Source organism: Oncorhynchus mykiss, chromosome 3 (genome assembly GCF_013265735.2).
Source record: "Oncorhynchus mykiss isolate Arlee chromosome 3, USDA_OmykA_1.1, whole genome shotgun sequence".
Taxonomy (NCBI): domain Eukaryota; kingdom Metazoa; phylum Chordata; class Actinopteri; order Salmoniformes; family Salmonidae; genus Oncorhynchus; species Oncorhynchus mykiss.
Genome location: NC_048567.1, coordinates 25,595,818 through 25,613,531, shown reverse-complemented (window position 1 = coordinate 25,613,531; position 17,714 = coordinate 25,595,818). Strand labels below are relative to the sequence as shown.

Here is a 17,714-nt window from a genome sequence, read left to right as displayed (position 1 = left end):
CACAGGGTGGTGAAAGTGCAAGTTGATGAGCTTGATACTCCTTTCCAAAAAATATCTTGGGTCTTATTCTGATGACATGATTATTGAGGCTTGGCTGCCATTCGGAAAAATCTAAATGATCTTGCTCTTGTCATGTAGGTAGCCTACCCGCACTGTATCTGCGAGATGTTGGTTAGAAGGCACGTGCCAAGGCCAGAAATTCGCTATGTAACGCATCATTTCTTCTGATTTCAGAATATTTGCATGAAAATCTGTTGCCAATTGGATGGAAACCTAGCTAGTGCCATGCTTGGCTTTTATTTTGGTTCCTTGCATTAGAGGATTTAGTATTTAATGCATTTTCCAATGCCAATTATTGTCTATGTCCTCCACAGACTAAATCAATTTACGTTGAGTGTAGAGAAAAGGTTTTTATTCTGGAAATTTCCATTTTGTTGATTTGCTGTAATGGCATGGAGAAATTTTCTCCTAAAAATTGCAAACAGCAAGTAAGAATTCTTGTCACGGGCAAAGTCAGCCAGAAAGTAGATGGAGGTAAACAAGGACGACTGAAAGTTCTTGCATGTGGCCCAGTCCATGCGTCTGGGTAAATCCGTTGTGAAGGTGAATCTTGGAAGAATCGTGTCTGGACTCTAAACTCAAACAGCTACATTAATGAAACATCAGACTATCACATATTCACCATCACATGGCCCCTGATACTATACTGACATGTGAGACAAAAAATCACATAACAGGCAAAGGAGCATGGATAACATTGTAAATTAAACTGGGACAAACTCTGCAGCGCATTGTCCTTGTTAATGTCATGAATGTTTTTTTGATGCTGAACCCCTTTAAAGTTTGTGTCTACTCAGCACTATAAAAGGCAAAGCTTTGTAATACCTGCTCACTGTGTTATGTATATTTCATGAGCCACTGATTTGAGTTAGTTTTTGGTCACAGTTTGGCCAGGTTTAAATCGAGCCTGCTATTTGTTCTTCTCACAGAGCCAAGCCTTAGCCCACTACAAAGGAACAAAACACGCCAAGAAGCTGAAATCTCTGGACGCTACCAAATGTAAGCTCAGAGGTTCAGTGGTCACCAAGGAAACCACCAACCATGAAACCCCTAAGAGCATCAACCCTCCAGCAATGTGCTACGGCACTGACAGGAAAGGTTGGTCAATTTCCTTTACTTTCCTTCCAATCCCCATCCACTCTCTCTGTCTGTCACTCTTTCCTTTGTCACATCCATCCAACAAATTTCAAAAGGTGCCGAGTCTGCCGAAATACCTGACCAGGTCCCTTTGGTGTAAAGGTTGCAAATGAAAACAGTACAGAAACAGTGTGCTGATAGTTCTCTTTCTCCACATCCATTTGTTTTCACCTGGATAACATTACTGTACATGTTGTATATCTGATCATGGTGTCACAATAGAGGAAGTTGGGAGCAGGAGGAAGTAGATACAGGAGACATCTTGATGATGTATATTTACTACAGGAGACAGGCACCAGGACCAGATAAGCTTCACTGTCTTTTAATCTTTCTAAAATGTAGTCCGTGGAGGGTGACCTTCTGTCAATTCCATTAGTCTTACAGCTAAACCCATTGGACCTGGAGAACCAGAGTACTCTCTGGGTAACCTCTGTCCACTAGTGAAGTCTTCCTGTATCCATCTTTAATTGCCTAATAAAACAGCACCAATGAAACCTTGGACCATGGCTCTCCAGGATTAGGTCTGAGTGCCTCAGTATAGGGCCTACAATCCAATGTTCCATGAGTAAACGATTTTAAACCAGGAGCACATTTCTGGAGCACATACAAGCATCCATATTTTTTTATTTTATTTTACCTTTATTTAACTAGGCAAGTCAGTTAAGAACAAAATCTTATTTTCAATGATGGCCTAGGAACAGTGGGTTAACTGCCTTGTTCAGGGGCAGTACGACAGATTTTTACCTTGTTAGCTCAGGGATTCGATCTTTCGGTTACTAGTCCGACGCTCTAACCACTAGGCTACCTGCCGCCCCATAATTGAGCTCAGGTTCTGCGATTCCTCTTTACACTCTGTAAGGCACTGCATTGTGAACCCTCTGGTCCCACATGCTCACACCTGCAGAATAGGATCATTCACAATTTACAGAGAGGGTATCAACATATTTCAAAAGTCATCAGATATTTATTCCAATGGGACAATGTTTTGTCCACACATTGTAGTTACTTTACCCCTACCTACATGTACGAATTACATCGACTAACCTGTACCCCCATACATTGACTCTGTACCGGTACACCCTGTATATAGCCTCGTTAGTCAACAAACTGGTCAACAATCTGGTCATTCCACATTTTAAATGTAGGAGGGGTATTAGAGGCCCACAATAGAATAATAAATTTCTTAGCAAAGTATGTAATAGTCATAAGCAAATTTTCTCTGTCAGGATCAATAACAAAGTCCTGCTGGGCATTAAGATAGATACACGGGGTCATTTCAAACTGTACATCTAGTATTTTCTGTGCAGCAGTATGTATAGATTGCCAAAATCTGGCAATCTCTCTACAGTTCCAAAATACATGCATATAGGTTCCACTTTCAGAGGTACATTTTTAACAGTTAGGAGAGATGTCCGTTTTCATTCTATGTAATAAAATTTGTACAAAAATGTGTACATTACATTAAATTAGATTCTTTCATTTTTACATTAGTAGAGGAGCAGTATGCCCTGTCGCAAACCTCCGCCCATAACTCATCACTGATAGTCAGACCAAGGTCCTTTTCCCAGATTATTTTCAAAGGAGTAAAGGAGGAGCCTCCTTTCTCAGAAAGGAGTCTATAGATATAAGAGATTTTTCATTTAATGGATTGTGCTGTGACAAGAAGGGTTTCAACTTCATTCAACTTAATTCAAGTTCTAAACCTCCTCTTGGAAGTAAATGAGGAAATGACATGTCTAATTTGAAGATATTTTAAAACAAAATGGGATCTTGGCACATTGAATTCACTGCAGAGCTCTTGAAAAGATTTCAGTGTGGTGGTCTTCTGATGAAATAGGTCTGAAAAGGTCCGGATTCCTAGAGTATGCCAAAGATTAAAGTTGGCATCCTTCAGGACTTTTTGGCAAGTGTGGGTTGCCTACTATGGGCGAGTGAACATATTTGGGAGGAAATGCCCAGGTATTTCTTACAGTCCCTCCACGCTAGTAGGGTGCTGTAAATCACAAAGGTTTTGGCTATATTGCCCACTTCACTAAAGTTATTCATGAACATAATTGAGCTTAGTGGCAATGAACCACAGGATTGGGCTTCTATCTGAATCCACGCTGACTCTTGTCTGTTTGTGATCCATGTTAGCATGTTGCGGATTTGGGCAGACCAGTAGTACAATTGAAGGGAGGGCAGGGCAAGACCACCCTTAGATTCAGGTTTCGATAGAGTGGAGAACTTGATCCTAGGTTTTTTATTGCCCCATATAAATTTGGTGATGCTTTGGTTAGTTGTTTTGAAAAAGGAAACTTGGAGATAGCATGGGAGCATCTGAAATAAATAGTTCAGTCTAGGGAGGATGTTCATACGGATGACATTAATTCTTCCTACTAAGCTAATTGGGGGGGGAGATCCAGGTTTGGAGATCGTTCTTGATTCGGTCCAGGAGTGGAAGATAGTTTTCCTTGAAACGGCTATTCAGATCTGGTGTTATGAAGATCCTGAGGTATTGAAACCGCTGTGTTTTACATTGGAAAGGACATAGTGTCTTCATAGAGCTGGTGAGTGTAATATTGAGAGGGCAGACAGTGGATTTGTTAAAATGTATCTTATAACCTGAAAACTTGCCATACTGAGCAATTGTGTCTAAAATGGGAGGGAGGGATTTCTCAGGGTTGAATATGTAGAGCAAGACATCATCCGCGTAAAGCGAAATCTTGTGCTGCAGGCCGCCTGTAGAAACACCCGTAATACTTGAATTGCTCCTTATCAACTCTGCTAGCGGCTCCTCCCCCAACAAGTATAGCAGGGGGGACAGCGAGCACCCTTGTCTTGTGCCCTGTTCCAAAGGGAATCTGTCAGAATTCAGTCCGTTATTAGTCACCATGGCATTTAGATGAGAGTATAGTGATTTGATCCATTTAATAAAGTTTGGGCCCATATTGAACTTTTCTAAGAGTGAGAACAGAAAGCTCCACTCCATCCTGTCGAACTCCTTCTCAGCATCCAGTGAAGCCAGCAGGACAGGGTCTTCTGTGCATTTACTTGATCAGTAATATCAAAAAGATGGCAAATGTTATCAGAAGAGTATCTGTCTCTAATAAATCCAGTTTGGTATGCTTTTATTATTTTGTTAAGAAGAGTGTTTAGTCTTTTGCGAGCAATTTGGTAATTATTTTGTAGTCGAAATCCAACACGCTTATGGGCCAGAAGGACGAGCAGGATAGAGGGTCCTTGTCTTTTTTGAGCAACACTGTAATGCGAGCTGTGTGCATTGAGTCTGGGAGAACTCAGTTTTTGCAAAAATCATCCAGCATTGGCATGAAAATAGGGCTGAGCTGGGGCCAAAAAGCTTTGCAGAACTCTCTGGGGAATCCATCTGGGCCTGGGGATTTGTTAGGTGGCATGGAGGTAATTGCCTCCAGGATCTCCTCAGGAGTGAAGGGGGAGTTGAGATCTTCTTGGTCGGTATCTGATAGTTTAGGTAGCGAGAGTCCCTCTAGGAAGAAGTGGAGTTCTGCCTCTGTGTGTTTTCTCTAAGAGGTGTATAGTTTGCAGTAAAAATCATGAAAAGTTAAATTGATATTTTTTGGGTCATATGTGACCTCGTCCTCGGATAGCCGTGATTGTACGCTCTGACTGCTCTTTTTTAAATCGGCAAGCAAGCAATCTACTCGGCCTATTGCTATACTCATGGTATTTCTGTTTAGTAAAGAAAACTTATTTTAAATCTCCCAAGTATAGTCCAAATTCAGTTTGGCTTTGGCTGCTTTAAGTTGACTCCAGGAGATGCTGTCTGGGGATTGTTTATGTACTCTTTCACAGCATTCTAGCTCCCTCTCAAGATCTAGCCTGTGTGCTTCCATTGCTTTTTTCTTAGAGGAAGCATATGCTATTAGATTACCTCTTAGTGTGGCTTTGGCAGCATCCCACATTGTGGCCGGAGAAACAGGACAATCTTTGTTGTCTTGTGTGTAGTCGTCTATCCATGTAGTTACCAATGTATGAAACGCTTCGTTTGATAACATGGAGGTGTTGAATTTCCAGCTCTTTGATCTCGGGATGTTTTTGCAGAGGTCAAAGCAGAGGTGGACAAAGGCGTGATCTGAAAGTGCTATGGGTCCGATTGTACACGTGGCTGAATATATGATACTGTTTGGGATAAAAATGTAATCTATACGGGAGTAGGTGTTATGGACATTAGAGTAGTATGTATAGTCCATAGATGAGCTATTATTCTCTCTCCAGATATCTATCAGTCCCATCTCTTTAGTAAGAGAGTTCAACATCTTTGCAGATCTAGGATTTGTGGTGGGGACTTGAGATGATTTGTCTAGGGTTGGGTTAAGGATACAATTAAAATCTCCGGCCACCACGCCAAAGGAAACACAATACTCTTTGAACAGGGTTATCATTTTTTGGCATTAAAGCAGGAGTATCTGTGTTAGGGGCGTATATGTTTAAGATAGTAATTGGTTGTCCATACAGTGACCCAGTTATCAAAATAAATCTCCCCTCCGGATCAGATATGTTTTGTCAATTATGAATTGAACATTCTTATGGATAAGTATGGCTGTACCTCTACTGTTTGATATGAAATATGAGAAATACACCTGTCCCACCCAAGCTCTGCGGAGTTTGGCATGTTCGGCATGTCCCCCCCCCCCCCCCCGCTCAGTCTCAATTTCTGTGTTCCGAAAAAAAAAAAAAAAAAAAAAAAACGGGAACAGTTAGCAACACACAACGTCTCCCCCTCCCCAACAAAGAAATGCCTCATCCTCTCCTCTCCGCCCACATTGAGTAAGTGACAACGTAGCCCCCGTCCAGACCACATTAAAAGAGGGAGAAAATAAAATCAATAGCCCAGCCTACATATACCTCCCCCAAGGGACATAGGGAACCACAAGTAATAATAGCAACGGAAAAAAGGGAAATAAAAGTAGGCTGAAACGTTAGTAGGCCTAGGTTAGGCTATAGAATAGGCCTAGGTTAGGCTATAGAATAGGCCTAGGTTAGGCTATAGAATAGGCCTAGGTTAGGCTATAGAATAGGCCGAGGTTAGGCTATAGAATAGGCCTAGGTTAGGCTATAGAATAGGCCTAGGTTAGGCTATAGAGCCCATCCCTCTCAGCTAAAGGAAAATAAATATAGATTAGACGGCTATAATGACATTTAGCGGGGCGGGTGGGTCTTTGGATATCGGCTATATGTTGTCTTACCCCCTCAGTAGTCGTATTTAGTCATTGGTCCATTTCTCATTGACCAGGATTGTCTTTCAAAAAACGTTTTGCCTCTTCGGGAGTTTTGAAGTGTCGCAGGGCTCCTTGCTGAAGAATCCTGAGCTCGTTTGGGTATTTGAATCTCCTAAGGATGCCTCGGTCAATGGAGTATTTCTTCAACTCGTCAAACTCTCAGCACTTCCGGCGTATTCCAGCTGACAGGTCCTGGTGTAAAGTGAGTTTGGCTTTTCCCACTGTAATGGTGTTGATTTTCGCTGCCTGTAGGGCTCGTTCCTTGTCGGTGAATCTCAGGAAACGTATGGTGATTGGGCGCGGTGGTTGTCTGGTTGCTGGTGGGGGCCTCAGTGCTCGGTGAGCTCTCTTGAGTTCTATGGGCCTGTCAGTGGACAGCTGGAGCCACTCGGGAAGTTTGTCTTGCAGGTAGCGGATCAGTGGCATGTTTCCCTCTTCTTTTTCGCCCAGATTTAATAGAACACAATTATTCCTTCGCCCCCTGTTTTCCAGGTCCTCTGTTTTCTCTTCCAGATGCTCTATTTTCTTTTTAGCATATGCTATTGTTTCCATGGCGTCGGTCAATAAGTTTTCCATGGATAGGATTCGCCTCTCTGCCTCGTCCAGGCGCCCCACGTTTATGGTTATCTTGTTGTTGATGTCAGGCAAAGCATTTTCCAGGATTGACACCTTGCCTCCTATTGCACTGAGCTGAGAGTTAATGGCATCTAATTTAATGTTGAGTTCTGTACGTTGGGATCCCAACTCAGAAAGGATGTCTTCGACAGAGTGCGAGGTTGGCATTCGTTGGGCCTCGAGGGGGAAAGGGTCCTCTTGCTCCTGGCTAATGGCGCTAGCTTTTTCTGAAGCTAGCTGCTTCTTGGAGGCTTTTTCCGCCGCTAATACTCGAGTCCGGGTTAAAATGTTACCTGTAATGTTGCCTTTTGTAGCCGCCATGACTTTTTGACTAAAGCTAAATGAGTTTAAACAGGAAGTGGAGGTAAGATTAGGAATTGGAATCTATTTGTGCTGAGCTCTTAGTTCATGCGGCCTTCTCGTTCAAGGGTCACGTAATTCCTCATTGTGTTACTTTTTATCATTTTTTACTTTAGCTTATTTGGTAAATATTTTCTTAACTCTTTCTTGAACTGCATTGTTGGTTAAGGGCTTGTAGGTAAGCATTTCACAGTAAGGTCTGCACCGGTTGTATTCGGCGCATGTGACAAATAAAGTTTGATTGGAGTTGTGAAGGTAGAGTATACCAGGTAACTTTTTAATATAACGTTTGCTCCACAATGGGGGATTTCGTCAATGTATGTGTTGGTCCTCCTCATGTTTTCTTCATTGAAACCCCCTTTAGCGAGAGCGATAGTGATATCACCCTTCAGTCTGGTACACACCTAGTGAATTCCAAAACAAGCTTTAGTTTATTCAGCCAGTATATCTTTTAATATTTTTGCATTTGTTAAAGAAATGCAGTCCAGAGCTCACTCATAGGTGTGTTTCAAGAGCAAGCCCACATCTCACTATGTGGAAAATATTGTTCACAAAATAATGTTTAAAAATAAGACCCTGAAAGGTCTCAAAGACAGACCATTAAACACTGTACCGGGAAAGGAACAAATAGCCATAAATCATTTTCATCACTGACCTCCCAAAACAAAACAAGCAGGTTTCTCCTCCACCTCACTGTCGTGTCTACAAAGCGTGGGAGCATCCGTTTGTCAAAAGTGGCGTTGGGTAATGAATATTAATGTGCTCAGATGTCAGGGAAATTAATTGGCGAGGCGGGTAAACGCCACATTATCTTTAGGGCTGAAGTATTTAGCGGTATATCAGTGCCCTTGAGCTCCTCTAATGAAAAGCAGAGGTCAGGGAAGAGAAATGGCTACGGAGAGCAGATATGAGGAATGGGGAGAGGAACTGCAGTCTCTCTTGATAGTGGGCTCTCAGTGTTGATGCAACACTTCTGCCAAAGAGCCATTATAACACACATTCTGTGTACATGTGAGTTCATGTATTTTCTGTATGCATTTTGAGGATGTGTGTGTGTGTGTGTGTGTGTGTGTGTGTGTGTGTGTGTGTGTGTGTGTGTTTTAGACTTGTGAACTTGTGTGTGGCTTCGAATTGACAGCTGACCACAGTGAGATTGTATAGATTAGCCAATGACTTAGCCACTGCTTGTCAAGCTGTGTGTGGGGGTGTCTGTCTGCGTATGTGTGCATGTGTGTGCATGCACGTGGCTAAGAAAGAGAAGAGTTGCCCATAACGCAGTCACCATCTCTCTGTTCCAGTCCAGTGCCTGAGGAAATGTACCCTGATATTAGCTATTAAGGAGCAGATTGTCAGGGGAGCCATGCCTGCACTGACAGCAGCTGCACAATAGAAAAGGCATGGGACATGGGGGCTAGCTTAGGCTTGTTCAGCCATCAGTTAACCACTAAAGCTCCCCATGCACGTCTCCTAACCAACGAGGAATTCAAAGATCCAAATCTGTACGCACTGAGTTGGAAAACGCCCTTACACACAGACATGCATCACAAAGTGGCAAAGCTGATGACTCTGTGCATGAAACCTGCTTTTCACTTGCGTGGAACTATGATTTACTGTAAATACCCTCATTTATGAGAAGTTCTGAGGAGGTTTAAAGCTGTAGAAACTTTTCAAAAGGATTTTGTCTGGAGAATGAATTCCAATGAGGAAGGAGGGGCTGAATGAGTCAACGTAAGATCTTTGACCCTTGCTGTGAAATATCTCAAAGATAATTTTGCTCTGTTATCCAAATGATAATCACTACCATTATAAATACACTTCTGTATCAAAGGAAAGAATGCCTCACAACTGCAGGGCCTTGAGGGGTTTCTGTCCTTTAAATCATGGTGGCATATAATGGGGCTCAATCATTTTAATTAAAGCGCTTAATCCAGCATCATTGAGAAAGGTAATCAGATATCATGGGGCGCTCTGTGATTGCCTGGAAGCCTAACGAGAGTGTAAGGATTTGAGAAGAGCATTTCTGCTCTATCGCCAAAGGAAATCCCTTGGCAAACTGAGAGCTATAGAGGTATAGAAACAGGTGACGTGGGCCTCCCGAGTGGCGTCTAAGGCAAGGCATTACTACAGACCCTGGTTAGTTCCCGGGCTGTTCCACAACTGGCCGTGGCCAGGAGTCACATAGGACGATGCACAGCGTCATCCAGGTTAGGGGAGGGTTTGGCCAAGGGGGCTTACTTGGCTCATCGCGCCCTAGCGATTCCTTGTGGTGGGCCGAGTGCCTGCAGGCTGACCCCGGTCGTCAGTTGAACGGTGTTTCCTCTGACACATTGGTGCGGATGTTAAGGAGCGCGGTTAGGCGGGTCATGTTTGGAGGACGCATGACTCCACCTTTGCTTCTCCCAAACCCGTTGGGGAGCTGCAGCGATGAGACAAGATCAAAATTGGGGGGTAAACAGAAACAGATGACGAAAAAGATGGGGAGCTCTCCAAGAGGGTCATGATAGCTGTCTCTTTTCCCCAATCGAATTCCCTCTTTCTTTGTGGCATCCACTCTCTTTCCCTCTCTCTCTCTCTCTCTCTCTTTAATTGTGTCCCTCTTTTGATTTGATCTCCTCTCCTCCCCCTTTCCTTCTAGGGCCCTTGCACTCCCTCCTCTTCCTTTCTTTCACATACTGTATTTTTCATTCCCTCCTTCTCTCTCACTGTTGCTTCCTCTCCAATCTCTCTTTCCCTCTTCACACTCTTGTTCCGTCTCCTTACTCCTTTCCTTATTTACTCTATTACCCTTTATCTTCCCTTTTCTCTCTTTCTCTCCCTCACTACCCCCCCTCCCCCCCTCCTCTCTTAGCCCATAGCTGTCAGTCCCCACCCGCCGCCTCTCTAGATTGATCACAGTCATTACCTTCATTAATGAGAGGTGATTGAGTTCTTAACAGAGCCAGTTAGGTCACAGCGAGTGGGGATATGGATTACTGGAGCCTTCCCAGAGTAGAGGGCGTTTTAGGCCAGCCAAGTACACTATAATCACCTGCTCGCGAAAGGCAAATGGCGCTTTTAATGGCGTTATGGAACATGAGTGCACTGCAATACAAGAACAGACACATGCATGTGCCTACATTGCCTTTTGAACAGGCCGCCCTTGATTGAAATGGAGGTGTGTCACTGAAATGGGATTTCCTGTTTAAAAGATGAAGCAACGAAGAGTCACATCCGTGCTTGTGTGTGAACAGTACACAATCACACACATTCTGTAAATATAACATACTGTGTATACTCACCACAAAAACACAGGGTACATAGAGAGAGTACATACTCAAAAGCACATGTATAGAGACACACATGTGCGCATGCAAGCACAATACATGTATGTTGACAGACAAACTACAAAAACACATTTAACCCTGCTTTTCAAGGACAAATCAAATCATTATCTTGTGCTGAAAACCTGCCCGCAGAAGGAGGTAGGTCGACAGCTCTTGGTCTCTAGTGAGTTGGCTTTGATTGAGTGATTGGCTTAGTGTGACTGCGGGGTGTTTTGATACCTGGCACTCAAGAGAAGTCTGGGAGTAGCTGGATGATAATTGCAGGGGGGTGAGGGCACTGTTATTGTTTTCCTCTTAGCATAAACAGTATTCAACGGTGACAATGTGAAGCCCACCATCAATTACTATCCAATTAAAGATTCACCCAAATGCTAATTATGGTGATGTCGTGTCTTTACTATCATTAAATTGAAGACTTTTAGTTTTTATCAAAGATTCTCTGTAATTAGTATTACGCGATCAACTGATTAATCATGTAACTGTAATTAACTAGGAAGTCGGGGCACCAAGGAAAAATATTCAGATTACAAAGTTATAATTTCCTAAAATAACTTTTCAGATATTTGATCTGATCAATAATTATTTACTTTACCTCACATTAGTCTCATTCCAAACGTCATAAATTGGTGGTTATCTGCACGAACCCAGTCTTCACTATGAGTCATCCATACATCAATTGTCTTAAATCATTTATTTATTACTAACTAAGTAATTCACAGAAATGCATAAACAAACAAACAAACAAGGTAAATGTGGTTACAAGAAATTATAGAAGAATGTGCCCTAGTGGGCTAAACCGGCATTGCGGCTTGTTAGACAAAAGGGAAGTGGGGGTCGACTACAGAGTGATAATTATAACAACTGAAATGCTAATCCTTGCTCACTCATTCGGGAACAATTGCAATCAATATATATATTTACGCTCAGTGTGTCGTCTTGATCGCTGGTGAAAAGTTTCTTTTGTAGAATTGTCTGTCTCTCTCCCTCTCGGTTGTGGTTAGAGTGGATTGTTCAGAGTGACATTCATTAGTTTCGCTATAGAATGAATGTTTCGGCGGTTGTCGTTCTTCGTGTTCAATGATACTGAATTCCTAGCTGCAGACTAGTAATTAATCTCAAAGACTTGTTCTTCTTCTGTCGGTATCGATAGTCTAAGAGTTTAACCACGTGGTATGGTTAAAAGATTCAGCAATGGTCATGTGAAACTTCATGCAAAGTCTTCGAATAATTCAATTGAGATCTTATGGAATAAGCAATTATAATTCATGCACTGGAAGATTGATCAATACTCAACGACATTAAATTGTCACAAATCACATTCATTCTTTTACGTTCATCAACACTAATAAATGAAAGCATTTTTTGTGTTTGTAATTACATACCAAAACTAACGGCTGCTCTCAAAATCACCTTAATAGCAGAAAGTGAATGAATTGCTTGTTCTTGGACTGTGATAAATGTGTGTCTAGTGATGTTGTAACTCCCATCATTATTGTGCTTCTCTGACACGTCTACTGGGATAAATAAGAGCCATACATAGTGGTTCGCTAAAATAGCACGACATAATTCACTATTGATTCGCTCCCTTGGCTGCCGATCTTCACTCTGTGTCATTGCAGTAGAGAGAACTGAGAGGAATTGACATCGATCAGGGGATGCTGCCGAGACTAAAATGTCATTTTGGTAAATGAGGAGCCAGTTCACTGTATTTTTTTTATAACGACTTGTGTTGTTTCTCTCATCAGATCTTATTGATCCATGGATGACTTTGATCTCTCTACATGAGACAATTATTTTTGGTGCAGTAGTCGTCTTGTAACATGTTAATTTACCTTCCCTGCTGAAAAAGCATATCTATCGCCCTCTGCAGATGGCTTTCCAGGTGCATCGCCGCTACCACTATCTCCTGTGCTCACACTGGCTCCAACCCTGGGATCCCTGGCATCATCCCTGGCACCCATGACATCAATGTTACCACCCCTGGCACCTACGCTGGCATCGAGTCCCAACTCATCCACAGGGACAGAGACTACCTCAGCTACAGGATGGGACGACCGGGCCTCGCCCAAACCCAGCTCACCTATAGAACCAGACATGGAGGAGGAGCAAGAGGCTGAGACAGACCCGGAGACGGAGGAAGAGAAAGCCAGGCGTCTGCTCTACTGCTCGCTCTGCAAGATGGCCGTCAACTCGGCATCCCAACTGGAGGCTCATAACAGCGGTGAGAGATCTGCCCACCTCTCAGGGTCTCCTGTCCCTGAGGGGCTCGATCGCTAACCCTGTATAGCAGCTCTTAAATAGAGTTCACTCTTCTGTAAATGTGAATAACACAGCCAATCATGTCCATCAATTGATTGGTAGGGTCTATTCATTGGCAAATAATGTCAGTGCCTCTCAATACTGTTTCATAATATTGGCAAAGGACTGTGGATGCAAATGCTTGAAAGACCTTATTGTGGCTCACTTTTTCCTATTTTATCATCCAGGTACGAAGCACAAGACCATGCTAGAGGCCAGGAGTGGTGTGGGCTCCATCAAGTCCTTCCCCCGGCCAGGGGTCAAGAGCAAGCTAGCTCCGCCCACCAAGGCAGCCACGGGCCTGCAGAACAAAACATTTCACTGTGAGATCTGCGATGTGCACGTCAACTCCGAGACACAGCTAAAACAGGTGGGATACACCAGGGTGTTACATGAACATTAGCCATGGTATATTACCACAGTTCCATGAGTGAACATTGTGAATTTGGTTCATGGAAATTGTTTGAATTCACTATATTTAAAATGTCATGTTTCTTATCAGTGGTATAGCTGTATCTGTCTCTCTTGAGTTTGTTGAAGTAGTGTCTAATTGGAAATGATTACAAAGCCTACGTAATATAACCTTGAAATGACAGAAAACAGTTTTCAAGCAATGATTACACTAAATGAATAGAAACAAATTAGTAGGTAGGCTTTCAAAACTGGATGAATGGAACATGTCTTCAAGTTTTTTTATATATATATTTGGACTTTTAGAGTGCCGCATTGATCACGCAATTTTGACATATTGCATTTACTGGCAATTTTCTTGTACCTCTACGGCTGACAACCCTTCCAAATCAATTAGTGGTGTTCTGTCCTCCTTGGTCGTTTAGAGCCCCCTTAACTCTTAAGGATCTGGTCCTTTTTTTCAAATTTCCCCTAAAATTACATACCCAAATCTACCTGCCTGTAGCTCGGGACCTGAAGCAAGGGTATGCATATTCTTGCTACCGTTTGAAAGGAAACACTTTGACGTTTGTGGAAATGTTAAATTAATGTAGGAGAATATGTCTGCATTTCTGTTCAAAATGTTGTATCAGGACTGCCCAAATGGGCATAATTGGTTTATTAATACATTTTCAAGTTCATAACTGTGCACTCTCCTCAAACAACAGCATGGTATTCTTTCACTGTAATAGCTACTGTAAATTGGACAGTGCAGTTTGATTAATAATAATTTAAGCTTTGTGACAATATCAGATATGTCTGTGTCCTGTGAAATGTTCTTGTTACTTACAACCAATGCTAATCACATTAGCCTACGTTAGCTCAACCGTCCAAGCAGGGGACCCACCGATCCTGTAGAGGTTTAAATAAATCTAGGAAAAATCACTTGTAGTCACTCTCTTTCTTACTATATAACCTTACTGTCCTCTCCAACACTCCTCCAGCACATCAGCAGCAGACGTCACAAAGACCGAGCGGCAGGCAAACCGGCCAAACCCAAATACAGTCCCTACAGTAAACTCCCGAAAGGCCAGGCCACACAACCAGTAAGTCCCTCCTTGTCTCAATACTGACAAAATACAGAATCATAGGAATCACCTAAACAATCAGAAAGTCTCTACTACACAAATCTATGTCACCAAGATGTGAGAGACACGATTGAGGGTATCTCTTTCTCTTGTTTTGTCATCTAAAACAGTGTTCTTCATGATTTGTTTATTCAATAGCCCCTGGATATGAAGTTGATACGGTTTGTGACTTTACAGGCCTAGTAAAAATGAAGGTCTGAGACCAGCATGCTAAAGGTGTAATGTATTGGGGATTCATTTGGGGCCAAATGGCAGAAAAAAGTGAGGGAAAAGTCAAGTTTCCATCATGGGTCTCATAAAGTGGCAGACAGAGATAACTTGCGACCAGGCCCAGGGGTTGACAATCTGTGGGAAATGACTCCTCTAAATCCCATCTTCAACTGTATTAACCCAGAGGAGACACTTTTATATGGAAAGAGCAAAGATTCCTCCCAGTAGGTTAGAATACATGAGTCAGTTGATTGACAGCACATAACAATTTCCATCTTGGTGTTCAGAGGAAGCTCCATTACCCTATCGCTAATACAGAAGACGATTTCAAAGGGCTCCACTGACCTTCAAACCCATACTCTCAGACACTGATTTAGTTTTTGTTCTCTCTCTCTCGCTCTCCCTCTCACTCACTCTGTCTCTCTCTCTCTGTCTCTCTCGCTCTCGCTCTCTCTCTCTGCCTCTCTCTCTCTGTCTCTCTCTCTCGCACTCTCTCTTTCTCTATCTCTCTCACTCTCACTCTCCAGGTGAAGCTGACAGTGGGGAAGGAGTTGTGCCAACCTCAGATAACCCAGATAATGCCCGCTCACCTGGCAGCATTGGCATCAGCAGCAGCAGCTATGGGCTCGGCCTTCCCCGGCCTCCGCTCCACCCACGCTCCCTCCCGTGGCCCCACCCTTTTTCAGACACAGACCCTCCCTGCTGCCCTGCTCCGCCCCGCCCCCGGGCCTGTCAGGACCTCCCATACACAGTTACTGTTTGCCCCCTACTGACTCACAACCCTATAGACTCTATGGACTTCCCATGACGGACATGCCACGGAAGTTATTATGAACCAGAGTCCCCTTCCCTCTGCTTGTCCCTCTATACATTTGGACCACAGGCCACCTTCACCAGAATATGGGGATAATAGGCACAGAGGAATTGTTTAACCCATACTGACAGATAAACCCTACTGGGCTGGCCAGACCTCCCGTTATGGATTTCACAAGGATCCCATCAATGGCCCAGAATTGATCAGCGTCCCCCTTCCCTCTGCTGTTCCCCCTACATTCAGAGAAGAACCACACCGGAACGAATAACGGCTAAAATAAACAGATGGCCGCGGTGTGTTAGCGATCACCTGCTGGGTGTGAACGATCCAACATGTAGAATCGTGGGGAAATAATAGCCGATATTCTGATATTCGTCCTGGTGTGTATCCTCTGAAGACTACCATCTTCACCAAAAGATGTGGACTACAGTCAACCTGAAGCATTACATCTGGACTACTGCCCACTCTATTCCATTTGGATTACTACTGCTCTACAGCATTAACCCTGCATCTCCTGTTTAACTGGACTACAGGCCGGTCTCATCATTACTGTAGGACCACCCTGTCGAATCTACTCGCCCATCTTCACTGAGTCATTGACTCATCACAATCCCCTCCTATAGTAGCTAATACTTAGTAGTACCCACACAGCCACCCACGTTCATGTGCCATTCTCTTACCCATGAATCATACCCAAGAACAGGACTTATATTGTACTGCAATAATGTATAAGACAAACCGGTGAACTATGCAGTGTCATTTCTGTCTAATACAAGGCACCGTTTGAGCTATAATTGTGCTATAGGGATATCATATTTGTAAAGATAGTGGCGCACTAAGATCATTGCTTCAGTGGAGGTAGCTATCACTCATGTTTGTAAAAAAAGACTGGTAAGGATCTCCTCTTTTGCTGTTTGCACTTTAAGTCCCCTCTCTGTTGATGTCTACAGTGCATTAGATGGCTAGAGTATGTGTTGTAGTTCCTCTTGCATTACGTGTAGGTGTCTGTTAGTGTGTAAGTGTTTGTTTCTTTGTGTGTGTGCGTATGTGTGTGAGTGTATATGGGTGTTTGTGTGTGACCTTACCCTCCACCTTAAAGCCATCCCAGCTGACACCCAATAACCATTCTGAATGACCACGTCATGGGCTCAAGGGACCACTAAGGCTTGTGTATAATATCTGTTAATGTGTAAAAGATGAACCATTTCAAATAAAAGAGTCTTACTTTGTTAACTTTCTTGATCCTACAATTCACCAATGGGACTGTACCGTTGCACATGCATGTAGAAGAGTGTATGCACTACCGTAAGTCACTCTGGATAAGGGCGTCTGCTAAATGACTCAAATGTCAAATGCACACTCTCCTGCATGGCATAGTGTCATAGAGACATACACCACAATTGAAAGCTCTCAGCTTGCTTGCTGAGTTTTTTGTCATGAATCTTGTTCTGGAGGCAGCTCTGCAGAGTGATCACTAGCTGGCACAGCCACAAAGTAATACAATCTGATGTTTTACCTAACCCTAACGTTAAATGAAGACCTAAAAGCAACAACAAAAAAATAAAAATAAAAAACATGCTTTTTTTTTTTACAATACAGACAATTTGGACATTGCGGCTGGACTATCTAAGGGGAAATCATCCAGTTCTGCCTCCAGGACAAGACTCATGACAATAAACGTCAACCTGCAGCTTGCTTCCCCTAAAATCGTTGTCAAACAGGTTTCGGCGCTAGCAATTTGATATCACCAAAACATTATAAGTCATCAGGTACATATTGTAGCCAGTTGTTCAGTCTGTCTGTGGTCCTTTCCATGAACCCATAAGGCTGTGCGTCAATCCCCAGTCTGTAGTATATCTGCCCAAATGACTCCTGACAACATTCCTGACATACACAACTCCCCTCTCTAGCCAGAGAGAGCTTACTTCCAACCCTAATCCAGCTCCAAAAACAATACAGCAGGCTGCCTGATGACCAGAGAGAAATTTTTTAAAATGTATTTAAATAGGTCAAGCCAGTTAAGAACAAATTCTCATTTACAATGACGGCCTACCCCGGTCAAACCCGGACGACCCTGGGTCAATTGTGCCCCGCCCTATGGGACTCCCAATCACGGCCG

At 43.1% G+C, this 17,714-nt stretch overlaps 1 protein-coding gene across 2 annotated transcripts in view; it reads left to right on the top strand.

The window, feature by feature from the left end:
- LOC110515569 (zinc finger protein 385D) overlaps positions 1–16,828 on the top strand; it is a 46,795-nt gene extending 29,967 nt beyond the window's left edge. For both annotated transcript variants that reach the window (XM_036973300.1, XM_036973309.1), the window contains exons 4-8: positions 990–1,158; positions 12,606–12,956; positions 13,222–13,403; positions 14,428–14,529; positions 15,309–16,828. In XM_036973300.1, coding sequence (XP_036829195.1) covers positions 990–1,158; positions 12,606–12,956; positions 13,222–13,403; positions 14,428–14,529; positions 15,309–15,554 — 1,050 coding nt within the window. In that variant the 3' untranslated portion in view covers positions 15,555–16,828. The remainder of the gene's footprint in view (positions 1–989; positions 1,159–12,605; positions 12,957–13,221; positions 13,404–14,427; positions 14,530–15,308) is intronic.
- The last annotated feature ends 886 nt before the right edge of the window (positions 16,829–17,714 follow it).